Here is an 18,215-nt window from a genome sequence, read left to right as displayed (position 1 = left end):
TTAAACATTTTTCATAAGATACTCCAAAACACAATGGAGACATTGTGACGTGTTACTGGGTTGTTGTTTTAATTTTGATTATATATTTTATAGTTTTGCTAATGAAGCTTAAATTCACATTAGCTTTTTTTGCATCTGTATCACACTAGTGACTCATGTGCAGCTTGTGATTGATTAAAACCTCAATAACCCTTTCAGATATACAGTGGTTAAGTACTTAATTCGTTCGGGTTATACCTCAGGTTAACTACTTAATTCGTTCCTGAGGTCCGTTTCTTAACCTGAAACTGTTCTTAACCTGAAGCACCACTTTAGCTAATGGGGCCTCCTTCTGCCGCCACACCGCCGGAGCCCGATTTCTGTTCTTATCCTGAAGCAAAGTTCTTAACCTGAAGCACTATTTCTGGCTTAGTGGAGTGTGTAACCTGAAGTGTATGTAACCCGAGGTACCACTGTACCAGTGTCAATATATTCTCCAATCTATATATCTGTGTATTTTATTGATTTTTGTCTAAATGCAGAAGTTTGCATTTGGTTCTGTTGAATTTCATTTTGTTAGTTTTGGCTCAGATTTCCATTTTGTCAAGATCAGGACTGTTTTCTACACTTGATCTTAGCTGATAGGCTAGGCGATTCCTGTTTTCTGAGATATTACTGATTCCTCCCAGTTTCATATCTGCTAAGGATTCCATTCACCTGTTCATTCAAGTCGGCCATCCTCAACTTTGTGCCCTCAAATATGTTTGAGACTACAACTTCCATAAATCCCAACCAGCACAGCTGTGTGGTTCATCTGGAGGGCACCAGGTTGGGGAAGCCTGATCTAAGCCATTGATAAAAATACTGCTATTAAATATTCCATTTCCATGTTCAGCTGTTAATTCCGCCACTTCCAAGATAAACACACTCATCCTTGTTTTCTTACAACGTAACAGGAAAAAAGAATACAAAATGAGGCCCAAGTTGCTGGCATAAGCCAACAGAACAGATGAGATGTCACTTGGTGATTTAGACCACTGAGCAGATATTAATGTTGACACCTTCTGCATCTCGAAGACATTTATATGTACACCCTGGAAATGCATCAAATGAGAAAGCACAATACAAAACACAGCTGTGTCCAGGCGGCCCACAGGGAGAAACAAACAAGGGAGGGAGAATCGCATCCTCTTTAGTGGGAGATGGTGTGGCTCTGATGTCCGTCTCATCATTTCTTTGACACAGATATAAAAGGAGTTGCATATGAGAGGTCAACAGTCGCTCCAGTTCGACAGGAGAATGTGATTATAAAGAACTGTGCTTATTTTATAACCCAACCTCAAGAGAGGACTTTTCAAGGTTGACATGGATATGGATTTGTTGCTAAGGGTTAACTCTGCTTCCAGTGGCAGCTGCTGCCCCCTCAAAGTCAGGCAAACCCCACAAGGATTATGATAAATGGACTTGACAGAATGTAATTTAAATAAAAAATTATCGCCTATGGTTAGGATTTAAAGCACTCAGGGCACTGGTGTGCACACAGAGCTCAGCAGGAACATTCCTGACACGGAAGACAAGGGGACAGCCCTTCCTTGCGCAGAGCTCCAGGCACGCAGTGGATCCTCCTCCTGTGAACCCGCACTGCAAACACCACACAAGCTGCATTCATGATCATTAGCGAAGATTATCAATGTATTTTCAGTTGCATCTATCCTTTGCTTTCTTTATTCAGCTCTAGTATTTCAATTTGTAGATATAGCCAAACACCCAGAGGTTAGGGAGGACTTGGACCTGAGAGAGCAAGCTTAAATTCTCAGTCCAGTCATGAAGCTCCTAGCTTGCCTTGGGGAAGCAGATCAAAATCTAAAATTGCCTGCCTGCATCGTGGGAACAGTGGTGGCTGGCACAACAGTGCTGCTCACCTGCCTTCCCAGCATGGAGGTTGCTGCCAGGAGCTAAGGGAGCAGGGAGGTCGGTGTTGTGGGGGCATAGCTGCAGAGCCAATCAGATAATCCCGGGGCCATGTTCTGCACCTCACTCACCCCCCTCAGGTTACCAGCAGCAACCTCTGCATTGGGCAGCCCACCCTGTTCTGCCAGCTACTCCTGCCTGGGAATAAGGACTGACCTTATGTTAACTTACGTTTACTGATTTCATGCCTGCAGTAACAGTGAAATAAGCCCAGACAGAAAATCACCACAGAGTGACTGCATGGCAAGTGCCTGTTGAAGCCCTAGCACACAGTTTGAAGGAAGAATGAGGTACACAAACCAAAAAAATCACGAATAGGCCTACAAAGACTTTATGGTAAACATAAATTGAATTATAAAAGCAAAACAATTATACAAAACACACAGTACATAAATAGTATAACACTAATAGAGAAGAAAATACATGCTCCCCCGCCCCCCACCATGGCACTTTACCCCCTTTTTCCTGAAAAAGAGCCCCAATCATAACTGATAAAATGCTACCGCCTGCTTATAGAGAAGGGGAACTGAGGCAGGGGGCTGCTGGCCTTGGCTTGAAGTTACTGCGCTCTGTCCAAGCAGCACCATGCCAACCCCAGAGGGTCCAGATGCCTGTGCTGAACTGTGATTTATTTATTTTAAAAATTTATATACCACTTCATTGTTAAAGAAATCTCTAAGCGGTTTACAACAATATTAAGCAGTATGTGATACATGGGCATTTTCTTGCCTCTGTGATATTTCTGGGGGACGGGGTGGGGTTTGCGGGAGAAGCAGATATAACAGCCTGGACCCGTTTGTTAAAAAGCAATAAAATCTCTCTGTGTTCCCAGGTTTATGTTGAATCTTACTGAGAAAAGGAACTCTTAAAAGTTATACATGCTCAGCTTTCCCATTAAATATGCTGGAACTCAAAAAGGGTTAGGTCTGGCCATCCTAAGTTTATACACAACCGAGCTGGCAGCCACCCATGATACTGTGGAATTGCACCACCCAGCATGAATGGATAGGTGGTGTATCCTGAGTGCACCACACCCACTTCACACAGCACTGTGCAGAAAGGTCCTGCCACTGCCACCTCTTGCCCACAAGGCAACATGGCCTGCCCTCCTTCTTCATCCCTATCCCTCTTAGATGCAAATTAGAACATGGCTTAATGAATGACATTCAAACTTGGATGAAGAAGGCAACACAAAAACTGGGACAAAGAGGGAAAGAAGAGACACACGTTCCGCCCAGCCAAGCTCACCTCTGACTTGCTGCTCGAGACTGAGGATGACTGCCACAGCCTGGTGAAGAATAAGCAGCTTGGTCTGAGGTTTCTCACTCTTCAGATGAAGTTGACACATCCGGCCCAGCTCTTTGAATGCTTCGTTAATATCTCGGACCCGCAAGCGCTCACGAGCGTTGTTGGCCATCCGCCTCTCTCGCTCCCGCTCCAGCTTTTGTTCCGGATTTAAGTCCTCATCTTCGTTAGTGCTGCTGTTGAAACACAGGCAGGTAAAGTGCCTGGAGTAAGCACCCTGGCAATCATCCCTGTTCACATCATATCACAGAACTTTTTACTGCTGCCTGCATTCCTCCTTTTCAAGAGTCTTCCATGCAAAAAATTGGCCTCTGCAAACCAGAACAACGAGCCCTAATTTCTCACTCTAACCCCACCCCCCACCCCGCTTTGGCTACTTTTGGCCAACCTGTCTCTCACACAAGTAGAACAATTGCATGAATAGTGTAACCTGTCAGTGAGGTTATGGCAACCTGAAGACAGTGTTCCAAAAATGTTGCCAGAGTTGAGATCTGTGAGCACCTGGCTCTTAGTTTATGCAAGCAAGTTGTAAGCAAGTTCACCCCAAAGTAATTAACAAGAGAAATTACTGCCGCCAAGGGGAATTTGCTGAAGTGATCCTTCTTTTTGCCTTACTAGTCATTTCCTCCAAACCAGAAGCAGATCTTTCAGAGGTCCACGCAGCTCACATGAACAGGTCAGGATGGAAGGTATACACAATAAAGACTCAGAGCTTACTTAAGAATGGCAGCTTATCAGGAAGAGCAAAAAATACCTACACCTGGCAACTCACTCCTGACTTGGAAAGCTGCCCACTTCTCCATGTGAAGTGCCTGTCATCCTTTGTGGTGTACCAGAAATAGTGGACCTTATTCTGAGGGGACAATAAAGGTCTTAAGGGCACTGCCTGGAATGAGCATGACAGTTTGCAGGAACTACTGAGCCTTAGAAGACACTGGGGGAAAACTTCCATATTGAACTTTCCATTATTTGTACACTGAACTGACACCTGAAATCATATATGCTCTTTTTGATTATGCCCCCCAAAGCACTCTAAGACTTTTTCTCACCCCAGGCAGAGGGTACTGACAGAGAACCTGACCTCTGAGGAGTGGGCTGCTATACCTTGTTCTTCCTCTTGATGAGATTTTGATATCCTTTTGGGAGGACTCATCATCCGATTTCATATCATCAGAGGAGGCAGGTTCATGTGTGTTTTCATCTTTCTCCTTGTGCTCTGACTTGATCTCAGCCGGACCTAATGCTACGGAGTGGTTCGGCAACCCAGATGACAGCACTGCATGCAAACACAACAGAGTGTAACTGGCAATAAGAAAACCACCACCTCCCTTATGTTTGTCCAAAGACAACCTGGCTAAGAAAATGGGTAGCAAGTGGCTCCCACCCAGATAGAGAAGACATAAGAAAATGTTGAAGAAGGAACTAAGATCAGGAGGAAGGTCATATGGTAGTATTAGAAACCTCTCCCTTCTTTTGCTCCAAACTAAACCTAAGTGTTTCAAGGTGACAATGTGGGAGGCTCTAATGTTGAGTCCATTAGCTGTCTGAAATAGCTACTTGATGGGTTGGGTGCATTTGGGTTTTGTGGGGAAGATGATGTAATTTAATATGACAGATAAAAACAGTTTGCTTTTTCACTTGAACTCCTCCAACACTGATGCTTTTATTGGCTGCTCAACATGTCACCCATTAGACTTTTTTCTTGATGAAAAACCCCCCCAAACTTGCAGTTTTCATTTAAGAATCTCTCACAATTCCAGAAAACCTTTGAAATGTAATTGCTGTCTACCATAAATTAGAGGTCCATGCCAGAACAGAAGAAATTTGAGACCGTGCTTATTTCAGCAAGTGTCACAAAAGACCAGGACCAGTTCACAACAATTCTGAAGTGAGAAAAAGAGCCTCTAGGAACTCTGCTGGATACTTCTGTCTTGCCCCCATTTTGGCTTCAAATAAGTGATCATGTAAAGCCCTGGGCAATAAGAATTCTCCCTGCAAAGACAAAAACAAATTGCTTTGGGAGGGGGAGGCAGGAACTTTTCCAGATTCCAGTCGCCTTGCCCTGCTAGCATTGTGTGCATGTCTCAAGTGGAACTAAGTGTGGCTCTCATCCCAAACCCTTTTCAGTGCAACATGAATGGTTCTCATTTCCTCATATTCCTACTCTTGAGAACCTGAAATACATGGCACAGGTCCATATGCTCCGCCTCCTGCAGCAGACTCGCATTAAGTGATCCTTAAGGGGATATAACCTCTCCATAGTGCCCTACTGTCTATGAGAAACATTGAGAGAATAAAACTTTTTTGTGATGTACCTAATAAATGATTACTGCAGGTTGAAACTGCAGGACCCACAACCCAAATCACAGTGCTGTGGATTTATAAGATGCCATTCAAAGAAATATTATTTTAAGAGACCATTTGGAGAACTGTTGGCAAACACCATATGAATAAATCAGGGACCAGAATGGGCAGTCGTTGTGCACTGTGGCTGTAAGTTCCAACTGGTTCTATCCCCTCTGTGCATAAGACCTACTCAAAGAAGCCATCTGTGGTACTGCTCATTTTACTGTGCAAAATGAGGAAAGGAAAAAAGGAGGGAATCCATCCATTCAGGCCAGCAAAACTTCTCATGCCTTAGCTTGTTTCAGCTGAGAACTGAAAGTGCTCTTAAAGGTACCTGCTATGAATGGGTGTGTTCTGCCAAGGCTGGGGTATCACTTCAGCTTGTTACTGTATAAACATCATTTTTAAAAACAGGAAGTGCTACACAAGTCCATTTCAGTTTACAGTGGTGCCCCGCAAGATGAATGCCTCGCAAGACGGAAAACCCGCTAGACGAAAGAGTTTTCCGTTTTGGAGGTGCTTTGCAAAACAAATCTCCTATGGGCTTGCTTCGCAAGACGAAAAGGTCTTGCGAGTTCCTGCGGGGTTTTTTTCCTCCCCCCTTTTTTCTAAGCCGCTAAGCCGCTTATCAGCTGATCCGATAAGCCACTAAAAGCCGCTAATAGCACTAATCCTCTAATCCGTCAATGGGCTTGCTTCGCAAGACAAAAAAACCGCTAGACGAAGAGAATCACAGAACGGATTCTTTTCGTCTTGCGAGGCACCACTGTATAGGGAACGACTTCTGCAGGTGGAAAACTATCTCCAAAAGTGATTGTGCAGATTTAATCCCCTTTAGTAGATAGGCTGACACATGCAGTTTGGAAGGAAAGACAGACAACTATTATGGGATATGCTACATTAATTTACTAACTTGCATCCACATGGCCATGTGTGTGTGTGTGTGTGTGTGTGTGTGTGTGCGTGTGCACTTAAGCAGAAGTGGGGAACTTCCAGCATGCACATCAAATTTAGCCTAACTAAACTCCCCATTTGGCCCCCAAGGCCATTTTGGCCAAGCCATGCCCATGTGCCCTACACCTGATATCATACAGGATGTCAGGTGTGGAGCAGGTAGCGGTGGGGTTAAAAGAGGCATCCCACAATCAGCTGGTTGTTAGGCTTTTGGCAAGCTTATTACTGATTGAGAAGTATATGCAAAGTACTTTGCAGTTATTGTGCTCAGCACTGCCCAAACACCAGCTAGAGCAGAGCTTTCCAAACTGTGTGTCATGACCCGTTAGTGTGTCGGCTGCAATGTGTAGGTGTGTCGTATGAATGCTCTTACAAGGGGTTAGTTTAACCTCCGGTTTGCTACTAAAACTGAATCACTGTGCGCAAAATGAAGCTTGTCTAAAAAGTGTCACCAACATGAAAAGTTTGGAAAGCTCTGAACTAGAGGCTTTGCAAAGCACCTTGTGCAGCAGTTCTGAAGCACCCAACAATCACCTGGTTGCTGGGTGCTTAGTAAACTCTGCACATGGGTTATGCTTTGACAGGTCCTGTCTACTTGTCAAAGATGGCCTGCACAGGTGGGGTGGGGAGAAGATACAAGATATGGCTAATCGGGGCAAAAATGTTTCCCATCGCTGTTTAAGACAGGTATACAAACATTGCCAAAGCATGCCTGGGATCACAACAAACAGCAACCCAAATACAAGTTTTTAGGGAGAGGAATCAGTGGGGTTTACATGAAGAATTTTACTGCATATCACAAGGATTTCTCCAGCTACAGTATATTTCTCGTTCATGAAGGGACAATTAAATACAGGCAGGTTTGTAGATTAGGATGCTTAGATGGACTAGTCACCCAGAGTCCTGGGTTAGGAAAAATCCAGCTGGAATTCATCTTACCTCTGTACTCGTCTTACCTCTGTAGCTTTCTTGTGCTTTGTGGTTTAGTTCAGAATTCTGAGCAGAAAGGGCACTGGACAATCCCGAATGATTGCCACTGAGGCTGTCTTCTCGGTGCGCACTGACCTAGGACAAAAAAAGCACAATCACAGATAATCGGTCAGGCAATAGAAGCAGTCAACCCAAGGCCTTTCTCAGTGGCAGTGGCTCCTAGCACTGCTGCCACAGGTTCTTCAACTGGCGGAACAGGGAATGAGTAGTGAGGTGGTTATGTTTGCTGATGATCCTAAATTGTTCCAATAAAACAAAAAGTGATTGTGAAGAGCTCCGAAAGGACATATCCAAACTGACCAAATGGGCAGTAAAATGGAATTCAGTGTAAATTCAATGTAAACAAGTGTAAAGGGGTGTATGTAATGGGGGGGGGCGGATCATAATTGCACAAACAACATAATGGGATCTGAACTGGCAGTGACTGACCAGGAATGAGACCTTGGAGTGAAAGTAGATAGCTCAACAAAGATGTTGACCCAGTGTGCAGCAGCTGTGAAAAAGGCAAATTCCACGCTGGAGTTAAGAAAAGAATTGAATTTGGAATACTTTGTACAGTTGCAGTCACCTCATCCCACAAACAATATTGTAGTTGGGAAATGTTCAGAAAAGGGCAACAAAATGATAAAGGGATTGCAACTCCCTGTGAGGAAACATGGCAGCATTTTGGGCTCTTCAGCCCAGAGAAAAGGCAAATAAGAGGTTACATGATAGGCATTTATGAATTATGTATGGCATGGAGAAGGAAGAAGAAAAATTTTTATTCTTGCATAGCACTAGAGCTTGTGTGCATTCAATAAAGCTGAATATTAGAAGATTTGGGACAGAAGAAAGTACTTCTTCACATACTGCATAGTTAATCTGCTATTGAATTTACACAACAAGAGGTAGTGATGGTCACCCAATTAAACGGCTTTAAAAGAGGATTAGATAAATTCATGGAGGACAAAGCTATCAGTAGCTACTAGCCATGATGGCTATGCTCTGCCTTCACAGGCAGAGACAATAATGTTTCTGAACGGCAGCTGCTGGAAACCACAAGAGAAGGAGAGTGCTGTTGCGCTTGAATCCTCCTTGCAGTTTCCCCACAAGCATTTGGTTGGCCACTGTGAGAACAGGATTCTGGCCTAGATGGGCCATTAGCCTGATCTAGCAGGTGCTTCTGATGTTCTTATGCTCATGCTGCCAATGCAGAGTTATGGCTCCCCTCCTATGACGCAATGCTTCTACCATTAATTGAAGAAGATTCAAGAGAAGTGAAGTTAAAAGTACCGTAAATGGGAAGGGAAATAATATCACTTCACACAGCCAAGGTCCTATTCTTATTATAATTTACCGTATTTTTTGCTCGATAAGACTCACTTTTTCACTCCTAAAAAGTAAGGGGAAATGTGTGTGCGTCTTATGGAGCGAATGCAGGCTGCGCAGCTATCCCAGAAGCCAGAACAGCAAGAGGGATTGCTGCTTTCACTGCACAGCGATCCCTCTTGCTGTTCTGGCTTCTGAGATTCAGAATATTTTTTTTCATGTTTTCCTCCTCCAAAAACTAGGTGCGTCTTGTGGTCTGATGCATCTTATAGAGCGAAAAATACGGTATATACCACCCTATACCTGCAGGTCTCAGAATATAAAACCACAAGGTACTTAATCAAAATAAAAACAACCACCACCCAACAACACTCCCCCCAAACACATATTAAAAGGGCATAGGATGTCAATCAAATAAATCAAAGGCCTGGTCAAAGAGATGTATAATGAAGGCTCCAGGCGAACCTCCCTGGGGAGAGCATTCCATAGACGGGGAGCCACTGCCGAAAAGGCTCGTTCTCGTGTTGCCACCCTCTGGATCTCTCTTGGAGGAGGTGGGTTCATATGGAAAGAGGCAGTCCTTGAGGTATTGTGGTCCTGAGCAGTTTAAGGCTTTATAGGTCAAAACCAGCACTTTGAATTGGGCCCGGAAAATAATTGGGAGCCAGTGCTGTCGACCAGGATTGGTGTAATATGCTCAAACCGTCTCGCTCCGGTGAGCAACCTGGCCTTGCAACAACAAACATTTGATTATTTGTACCCCACCCATCTGATGGGGTTGTATAGGCAGAATCCAGCATATACAAAAGCATAATTAAACATTAAAAGCATTCAATATTAAGCACTTCCCGATACAGGGCTGCCTTCAGAGGTCTTCTAAAGGTTGTAACATATCTCAAGGGTTGAGAGTTGGGTTGTAAGAGCTTGTCTCCTCACCCCTCATGAGAGATCCCTTCTTGCAACATCAGTGTCAATATCATACGTTTTTTGCTGATTTGCTGCCAGGATTGATGACATGCTTCACAATGAACCCTTGGTTGCTAGCACTGGAAGGCCTATGCTAATATGTTTGGCAGGTCAAAGGTCATCCCCCTCCCCCCCTTTAACATACGTATTCATGGGAGAAGGAACAACAAATGCAAACCTGAAAGGGGGGGCATGCAATCAAGCACTACTATAGAGATGAAGCTTTTTTATAGGAATAAATAGCAGAGAACAGCAGCTAAAAGATTAAGCCTTTAATTAAATAGGTTTATTGCCCACAGTTACACATGAGAACCCCTGCTTTTCAATAAATCCTTCAAGCCTAGTAAACTGCTGAGCTTTGAATCCCTCTTGAGTAATTAATGCAGCTTTTCTCTTTAACATTTAGTGTGGGTTTTACTGAGACAGAGATAAATACCCTTATGCAAGTTCATGCTTTAATTTACTGTTTCCTGTGAACTCCAATTCATCCTGATTTGTTGTGTTACTTTCCAAATGCAAGATTCTTCCACAAAGACAGATGCACACTAGTCAAATATTTTCTAGATGCTCTTATTTTCCTTTTAACATAGAACTGTGCCTCAGGTTAGTGTAAAGTTTCACAAGAATATCAATAGTCACCAGATAGAAATACAAACAAGTTTCTATATGAAGAAAGTGTGAAACTCTCCGGGTTAAAAATAAAACTTTGTTAAATTCTGCCCTAGAAGTTTTGTATATCTTTATTCTAGTTATGCTCAAATCCAAATAACATTCAAGCTGCTAATCATGAGATGTCTTAGGGGCAAAGTAGCTACAGAATATTATTAAATTTTTATTCCTCAAGCGATGTCCAAACCTAACAGCTACCAGATTCTTGATAATGTTAAAATCTAAGACTAATCCAACAATGACAGACAGATCAAATTTTTTTATTTAGACACATCAAATGTTAGATTCAGAAAACAGTCTGGAAACTTTGAAAGTGAAGTTGAACTTCTCGGAACATATGGTAGGGGACTCAAGAAAATAATTTAGATTAAATATTTTGCCAGGAATGTCATTACACAGCAATGTAAGACATAGAATCATAGAATTGTAGAGTTGGAAGGGATGCTAAGGATCATCTAGTCCAGCCCCCTGCAAAGCAGGAATATGCAGCTGTCCCATGCGGGGATCAAACTTGCAAGCTTGGCATTCTCAGCACCATGCTCTAACCCAGTGTTTCCCAACCAGTGTGCCGCAAGATGTTGCCTGGTGTGCCGCGGGAAAAATTAAATAATTCGAAAGATTTTTTTTTTTTTAAAGTCAAATTTTCGATTGGGGCGCCGTCACTAGATGACCCCTGGGGTTCCCTCCCTCCCTCCCGCTCTGCGCCTCCCTCCTCCTCCGGGGAGGCCCTTCCTGGCTCTCGGCCAAGGCTTGGCGGCTGCCACTCACTCACTCGCTCGCCCACCCGTCCCCCATCCCTGCACCCGGCCTCTCCCCCTCCGTCCCCGGCGTGGGGGCTGCCGGGATCCGTAGTCCCCTCGCCCTTGGGCTCCGCGCCCGCGCGGGGTGCGCGAACTACGTTTCCGAGCGTGGCCTGGCGGGCCGGGCGTTTTGTTTGAAGCGCTCTTCTCCCGGCCATGGAATGAGCGCGGCGGCGGCGGACGGGCGGGCAGGGGCTCTTCCGCGCAGACCCCGCGCAGCCTGCCTGCGCCCCCGCGGAGATCGGGCGGCAGGATGGAGCCCGGGGATCCCCGCGGAGGCGGAGCGGCGGAGGCGGAGGCTGCCCCCCAGGTAGGGCTGCGTCGGGGTTTTTTTTATTTTTGCAATGCTGCATCCGCGCCGGAGGGGACGCATCGGACCGCGGGGAGACCCCTTGGCGGGCGTGCAAGGCAATGCATGCGTGCAGGCTTTGCATGGAGTGCAGTGCAATGCAATGGCAACGCGGTGCCCTGCATGCATGCATGCAACTTCCACCGGCGCTCCGGACTTGGCAGGTGAGGGGGGTCCCCAGTGGGCGGCAGAGAGAGCCGGGAGGGCGAAGGGGAGCCGGGGGGAGCAGCGCTGCTCCCCGAGCCGAGCCCGGGGGGAAACTTCGGCGTCGTTGCGCCAGGTGTTGGAAGCAGAGGCTGGCGGGGGCCCCTCACCTGCAAAACCTGGTCACCTCTCATATATTTCGTGCATTGCATTCATCGCCCACTTTTTCCTCCAAGGAGCTCCCGGGGGCGCGCGTGGTTCTCCCCGTGTTATCCTCGCAACAACAGCCCTGCGAGGTGGGTCAGGCGACTGGCCCAAGGGAGCACCCAGGGATTGCCCTGGCCAGGTGGGGTGATTTGAACCCTGCTCTCTGCCCGGTCTTCGTCCTCATTTAGCCCCCACATGTGCATGACTGTGCATGACTGAGGTTTTCCCCCCTCGTCTTGGCTATGGTGTGAGTCTGTGCTGTTAATTAATGGGGTTCTGCCTTCGGAGAAAATGAGCCAGCCCTCAAGGAGGTGATTATGTAATTTGCTAGCAATTCATGTCCCTCCCGGCGTGACGCTGCGCGCTGACGTCACGGGGCTGTAATGGTGGTGTGCCTCAAGATTTTTTTCATGAAACAAGTGTGCCTTTGCCCAAAAAAGGTTGGGAAACACTGCTCTAACCAACTGAACCACCCAGGCATGTTAACCAAGTACAATATCAAATCAACTTACATGAGTTCTCAGGTTGATGAACTAAACCCCATTAGATCATCAACTGAATTCAAACAGTTACTTTCTTAATAATATAATTCAGGAAATATTAATTTCTGGAATTTCAAAACCTGGCCAGAATGTAAACTTTGCAACAATACTGGCAGCGTTTAGACATCACACTAAGCCATAGTTTAGAGCAAACTTAGTCTGGATTACTCAGCTCTCACTCTAATGTAGCAATCCTAAAGTAACTGACACTGAAACCAGAAGGTTTCACATCTGATCAAGGTGACAAAGAGAGAGAGCAGAGGACAACTCCCCTGTTGAAAACAATCCTGGCAGCCAACAAAATGAGGGCCCATTTAAGGGGGCACTTCCATGTAGGCCAAGCAAAGCCTATGAACACAAGGATCAAGCATACAGAACCAACTGTCTCCCATGCATCACAGATTTTTGAGGGGATATTTACTGAAACCTTATCAGGTGCGACACGAAACACCAGCAGGAGCGCTAGCACCTGTGGGTGCTGCACTGGCAACCCCTGCACTATACATTTCTTGCAGCGGACCGAGAAAAGTACAGCATGTCCAAGCAGCTTGCAAAATAGGACTCTAACTTGTTATTGAGTACCGAGTACAAAAGGAAATACGTCAAAGAACAGAGAGACAGCCAACTTACTTGAAAGTGCTCAACATGTCTGGCAAGAGAGCTAGTGAAGGACTCTGCTCCCTACTTTAGCTTAAAGTTATTGTAGTTCATGCCAATGCCAGGCTTCTCCCAAAAAGCACAATGGAATCTAACAGTAATGTATGCTTCCAAACATGAAACAGAACGCAAAATGGTGGGTTGCTTTTAAGATTTAAAATGATCATTGAGTAAAGAGCAGGGAAAGTGTAACAGCCAGCGCAACAGAACACACCAAAACAACAATTAAGCAGAGATGCAGGAAATGTTTTTTTTTAAAAAGCTGGCAGAAAACTTAAGCAAGTGTTACAATAAAACCATGCCTGGTTATGCAAGTCATAAAAAATAAGACTTACATTACTCATTTCCTTGTTTCTTCTGCCAAGGACATTTTCAAGGAAATTTAATTATTTTTTCTAAGAGTTAAGAAGTTAAAATGAGCTGCAATGGGATGTCCAAAATATATTGCTAAATCTTAATGAACTTTTTTTGGCCAAGGTTTACTCAGAAGGGCAAACTTTCCTACTTCATCAGTGCTTCAGTCAACATACATGATCTTCCCCAACCTAGTGTTCTCCAGATGTTTAGAACTGCAACTCCTTTCAGACCCAGCCGGCATAGAAGGCTTTGTCCTATGCATTCTATCGACTGAGAGCAGTCAGAATTCCATCAACAAAAATTATATGGAGAAGAAACTACTAGGCACCCATCCTTCACTCAGGCCAAGGGATTCGGACTGATCAGCTGTGGATGATGCCTCCATATCCGACTGGTGAACCCTCCACAGTTTCTTCTTAAAGAGCAAGCTAGAATGAGAAAACCTTAGCTCTTCCTCCCTGGTGCTTCAGAGGTGATGAGAGGGGTAAGGAGGTTTGGCCTTATAACATTATTACTTTCATAATGTTATATTTGATTAAGAGCTATACTCGTAATGTTCACTAATATTAGCATGTCTTCTTGCACTAGTCAGCCAGCCCAACAAATCTGAGCACATTTTCTATCTCACCACTGAAGACAATCCTATACCAGACCCACCAGTCTGTTTCTCCCTTAGTACCTATGATGTAGAGCCCATCATTTCTGAATTAAATGTGGATTCAGGACAAGTTTCCAGTGATACACACAGACCATGACTGCATCTTCTACATAAATCACAATATCTTCACCCAATATGTAGTTCAAAAAAATGAAATTGGTTCTTACTATTTCTATTTGCAGATTAGGTTGGAAGACATTTTATCTTGAGTATCCCACTTCCTACTGGATTTGAAAGGCAGGGACTTAAGAGTCTTTTGCCTCTTCCAGAGGGACGAGTCATCTTGCCCCTCCAGATCAAACTGGAAGAGCATAAATAACTCCTCAGCCCTAAAAATCAAAACACAAAAACAGGACCATGCAAGGGAACAGGAAAGAGAAAACAAGAACAGAAAGAAACAAGCTGAACAAACAGCATCACTAAGGACTGTGTGCAGATTGAAGGATGCAGGCTGCAGCCATGATGCCCAAACACCGCAGAAGAGGGATGCAAAGTGTTTGCGAATATGGCAAACACTTACTGGTACTCCACAAAGACACCTTTTATAAGAATTACACAAAAACAAAAATCTTCCGAATTAGGACTTTGGTAGCAGTCCAAGAAGATCAAGTTAGAAGAGTATTAAAATTTAATTGTCAAGGGTAAGAAGCCTGATATCCTCAAGAATATCAGAGTTTGACATTTTGCTCTTTGCTGACCACAACAAATGCAGCTTCTCTCTCTTCTTCTGTATTTCAGTGGTTAGTTTGTTCCACCAGAGCACATCTGCAATGAATGGATACACAGCTGGCTGAGTTCCAGAAAACCTCAATATCCTTTCTACAAATGGCCAGGACAACATGGACCAATAGAAACAAAAGGGAATCCAGTTAGGGGTACCAGAAGAAACAAACTCTTAGGATATATGCAGAGAGGGGCAAAGTGGAAGGCGAGAATATACCCAGAGCCTTGCATAAGATTAAGAACAGTCTTTTACTTCCCATATAAGCCTGGTCAGTGAGTTTCATAAACTCAAAACCAACTCCCCCATTTAACCTACTTTTCCAGTGTGAAGTGTTCGGTTTACACACACACACACACACACACACACACACACACTTTATTTCCTTCTTCATTATAGCTTCCCTCTGCACCAAAATGCATGAATAACAAAGGCATTCTAGTTTCAAGGCAATCATACAGGAAGGAGGGAGGAATGGCATTATATGTAAAGGATGTGTACACTTGTAAATAGATCCATGACCTGGAGCATGGAAAGCAGATTGAGAGAATATGGGTAAAAACTGTAGGAGAGAGAAACAACAGTGACCTTACTGTGGGTGTCTGCTATAGACCGCCAAGCCAGACTGAAGTCTTGGATGATGCCTTTCTAGAGCAGATTACCAAACATTCAAAAAGGAGAAATACAGTGGTCATGGGAGACTTCAACTTCCCCGATACTGTTGGAACTCAAACACTGCCAAGAATGTAAGGACTGACAAATTCCTCCATTGCCTTGCTATCAATTTCATTTCCCAGAAGGTGGAAGAAGCAACAAAGGAATCATCTGTCTTGTACCTGGTCCTCACCAACAAGGAGGAACTATTCAATGAAATAGAAGTACAGTGGTATCTTGCTTTAAGAACAGTCCAGTTTAAGAACGATTCGGTTAACAAACTCTGCAAAACTGGAAATAGTGTCCCGGTTTGAGAACTCTACCTCGGTCTAAGAACGGAATCCAAACGGTGGGAGGGCACCAGCGGCGGGAGGCCTCATTAGGGAAAGCACGCCTCAGTTTAAGAACCGTTTTGGTTTAAGAATGGATTTCCGGTACAGATTAAGTTTGTAAACCAAGGTACCACTGTACCTGGGTTTCGTGATACAGAGGCAAGGAAAAGCTGAGTGTAGTTGCACGCACTCTGGACTTCAAGAAGGCCCAATTTCAAAAGCTTAAGGAACTACTGGATGAGATCTCATGGTCAGAAAAGAGAGTCCAAAATGGATGGGAGCTTCTTCAAGTTGAAATATTGAAGGCCCAAATGCAGACAATTCCAACAAGAAAGAATAGTGGGAGGCATCTAAGGAAACCAGGGTTGATGTGTAAGTTTCTGCCAGTAAGAGCTGTTCCGACAGTGGAATGGTCTGTCTCGGGTGTTTGTGGTCTCTCTTTCCTTGGAGGTTTTTAAACAGAGGCTGGATGGCCATCTGCCAAAGATGCTTTTGTTGAGATTTCTGCATCACACGGGTTTGGACTAGATGATCCTCAAGGGCCCTTCCAACTGTAGAGTCATAAATTTCCAACTCTAGAATCATAAACTTAGCCTGCTGATAATGTCTATCATGAAATTCTATGAATGCCTCAAGCCAAACATGCCACGGGAGGAGGGGGATTAACAGGAAACCAACTAGACTCCTTGATGCTTAACAGTATTAATATAAATGGAAGTGAAAGTCAATCTGTTTTATATATTGTACCCCTTCACCAACTACTTTGATGGGAGGTGAAATCCTGCCTTCATTAAGAAATACCCAGCTGTGAACCTGTTTAAAAGGAAACATTCTCAGAATAGCCAGCAGCTTTGAAAATCATGCAGTAAACAAGCCAACCTAAACTGTTTGAGGGGAGAAATAAACAGAAGCAAATCTGCGGTATCATTTTCTTACACAGTGATTTCAGCGTCTGACTCTGATTCATGGCTGTCTTAAATCCATTTATGTAGAATGATTCATATATGTATTAATGACAGTGAGATATTTCTCTCTTCTGGGGATGAGGGAGAAGATTAGTCTACGGACTTGGCTTTCCCATTGTTACATAAACTACAGCTGTGCTCAAAGTCATTACATTTACATTCTGAGTTTGGGCACAACCTGGTTTCACATACCAGCAGCTTCTTTCCAGGCTTGTTTGCCAGCATCTGTTACTAGAAGCTGGTTGCATTTTATAACCATTTTTGCAACCCAGAACACTTGAGACCAATTCCATCCTCCTTGACTGCTTTCCCAGTTCAATCTCCATGTTTGCTACTTCAAGCAGAACATGGCCTGCCAATTATTAAACATCTGGAAAAATCATATGTATAAGCTCAAGTACTATTAGCAAAAGTCTCCGGTTTCTGCATCGGTCAAAGCAGCAGGATTTTACGGAGCGTTCACCAGGCGAACCACTTTAGCTGTTCCCCTCTTTCTGCCCTCCCTTCCCCACCCTCTACATTCCTCCCAAATGGGAACTACCAGCAGATGCATCAGGCTGCCATTTCTTCTTCCACAACCACTATCACTAGTTTGGTTTCTGACAGATGTTACTAATGCATAACATCAAATTTTCAAGCTTCAGTTCTACTAAAAATTAAATCAAGAGTCAGTCAGTTTAACACATTCAGTAGATTAAATAGCTACTTACTATTGAGGCTTGCCGACTGGTGGTTACAAGGCTGGATGCTCCATAATTTGAGTTCAAACTACTAACTGGACCATTGTGGGAAGATCCCAGTAAACTATGTATCTCTCCATGGGCGCTCGGCAGGCTCGTTGAAGGCCCCACCGCATGGCTCCTCAGCACATTGATGGCATCATCGAGTCTGTCCAAGCGATCCTCCATCCGGGACTGCTGTTAGGATTTAAAAGGAGCACAAAGGTCATTTATTGTACACATCTGCTAAATCCATTATATACTGTCATGCTTTCTACAATGGAAGACATGAAAGGCAAGTGAAATGCAATATCAAAAGGATTTCAAACGCAGCTAAGCAGCACTATAAACAAATAGGTGGGTAGTGGGGGCCGCTAGCTGATTGGAGAGGATGTGGAATTACTTCTGTCTAAAAAAAGAAAAGGATGTTTTTCAACATTCGGTTATTTGTAAGATTAATGCTATTTGATATTTTAGGATGCAACTTGAAGAAAGAAAAACCAGCAAAAATGTCAAAATCCCAATTTGGATTTAAAAATAAAATTGCTGCATAATTTTGCTGAAATGAAATGTTGGCCTTTTCAGTCAAATGTTGGCCTTTTAGTCAGCAAATGACTGGTGG

General features: G+C 44.1%; 1 protein-coding gene across 31 annotated transcripts in view; it reads right to left on the bottom strand.

Moving 5' to 3' along the window:
* Positions 1 to 18,215, bottom strand: part of TCF12 (transcription factor 12) — a 147,273-nt gene that overhangs the window by 4,628 nt on the left and 124,430 nt on the right. For 19 of the 31 annotated variants that reach the window (XM_083475722.1, XM_083475728.1, XM_083475723.1 and 16 more), the window contains 4 exons: positions 17,585 to 17,791; positions 7,512 to 7,620; positions 4,360 to 4,531; positions 3,199 to 3,431 (listed from right to left, as the gene is read on the bottom strand). In XM_083475722.1, coding sequence (XP_083331848.1) covers positions 3,199 to 3,431; positions 4,360 to 4,531; positions 7,512 to 7,620; positions 17,585 to 17,791 — 721 coding nt within the window. The remainder of the gene's footprint in view (positions 1 to 3,198; positions 3,432 to 4,359; positions 4,532 to 7,511; positions 7,621 to 17,584; positions 17,792 to 18,215) is intronic. The other 12 variants (XM_083475729.1, XM_083475738.1, XM_083475716.1 and 9 more) reach the window with 2 other exon arrangements.

Source organism: Podarcis liolepis (genome assembly GCF_965112155.1).
Source record: "Podarcis liolepis genome assembly, chromosome: 14".
Lineage (NCBI taxonomy): Eukaryota > Metazoa > Chordata > Lepidosauria > Squamata > Lacertidae > Podarcis > Podarcis liolepis.
The sequence above is the reverse complement of the archived record's forward strand: the minus strand, read 5'-3'. Positions and strand labels throughout refer to the sequence as shown.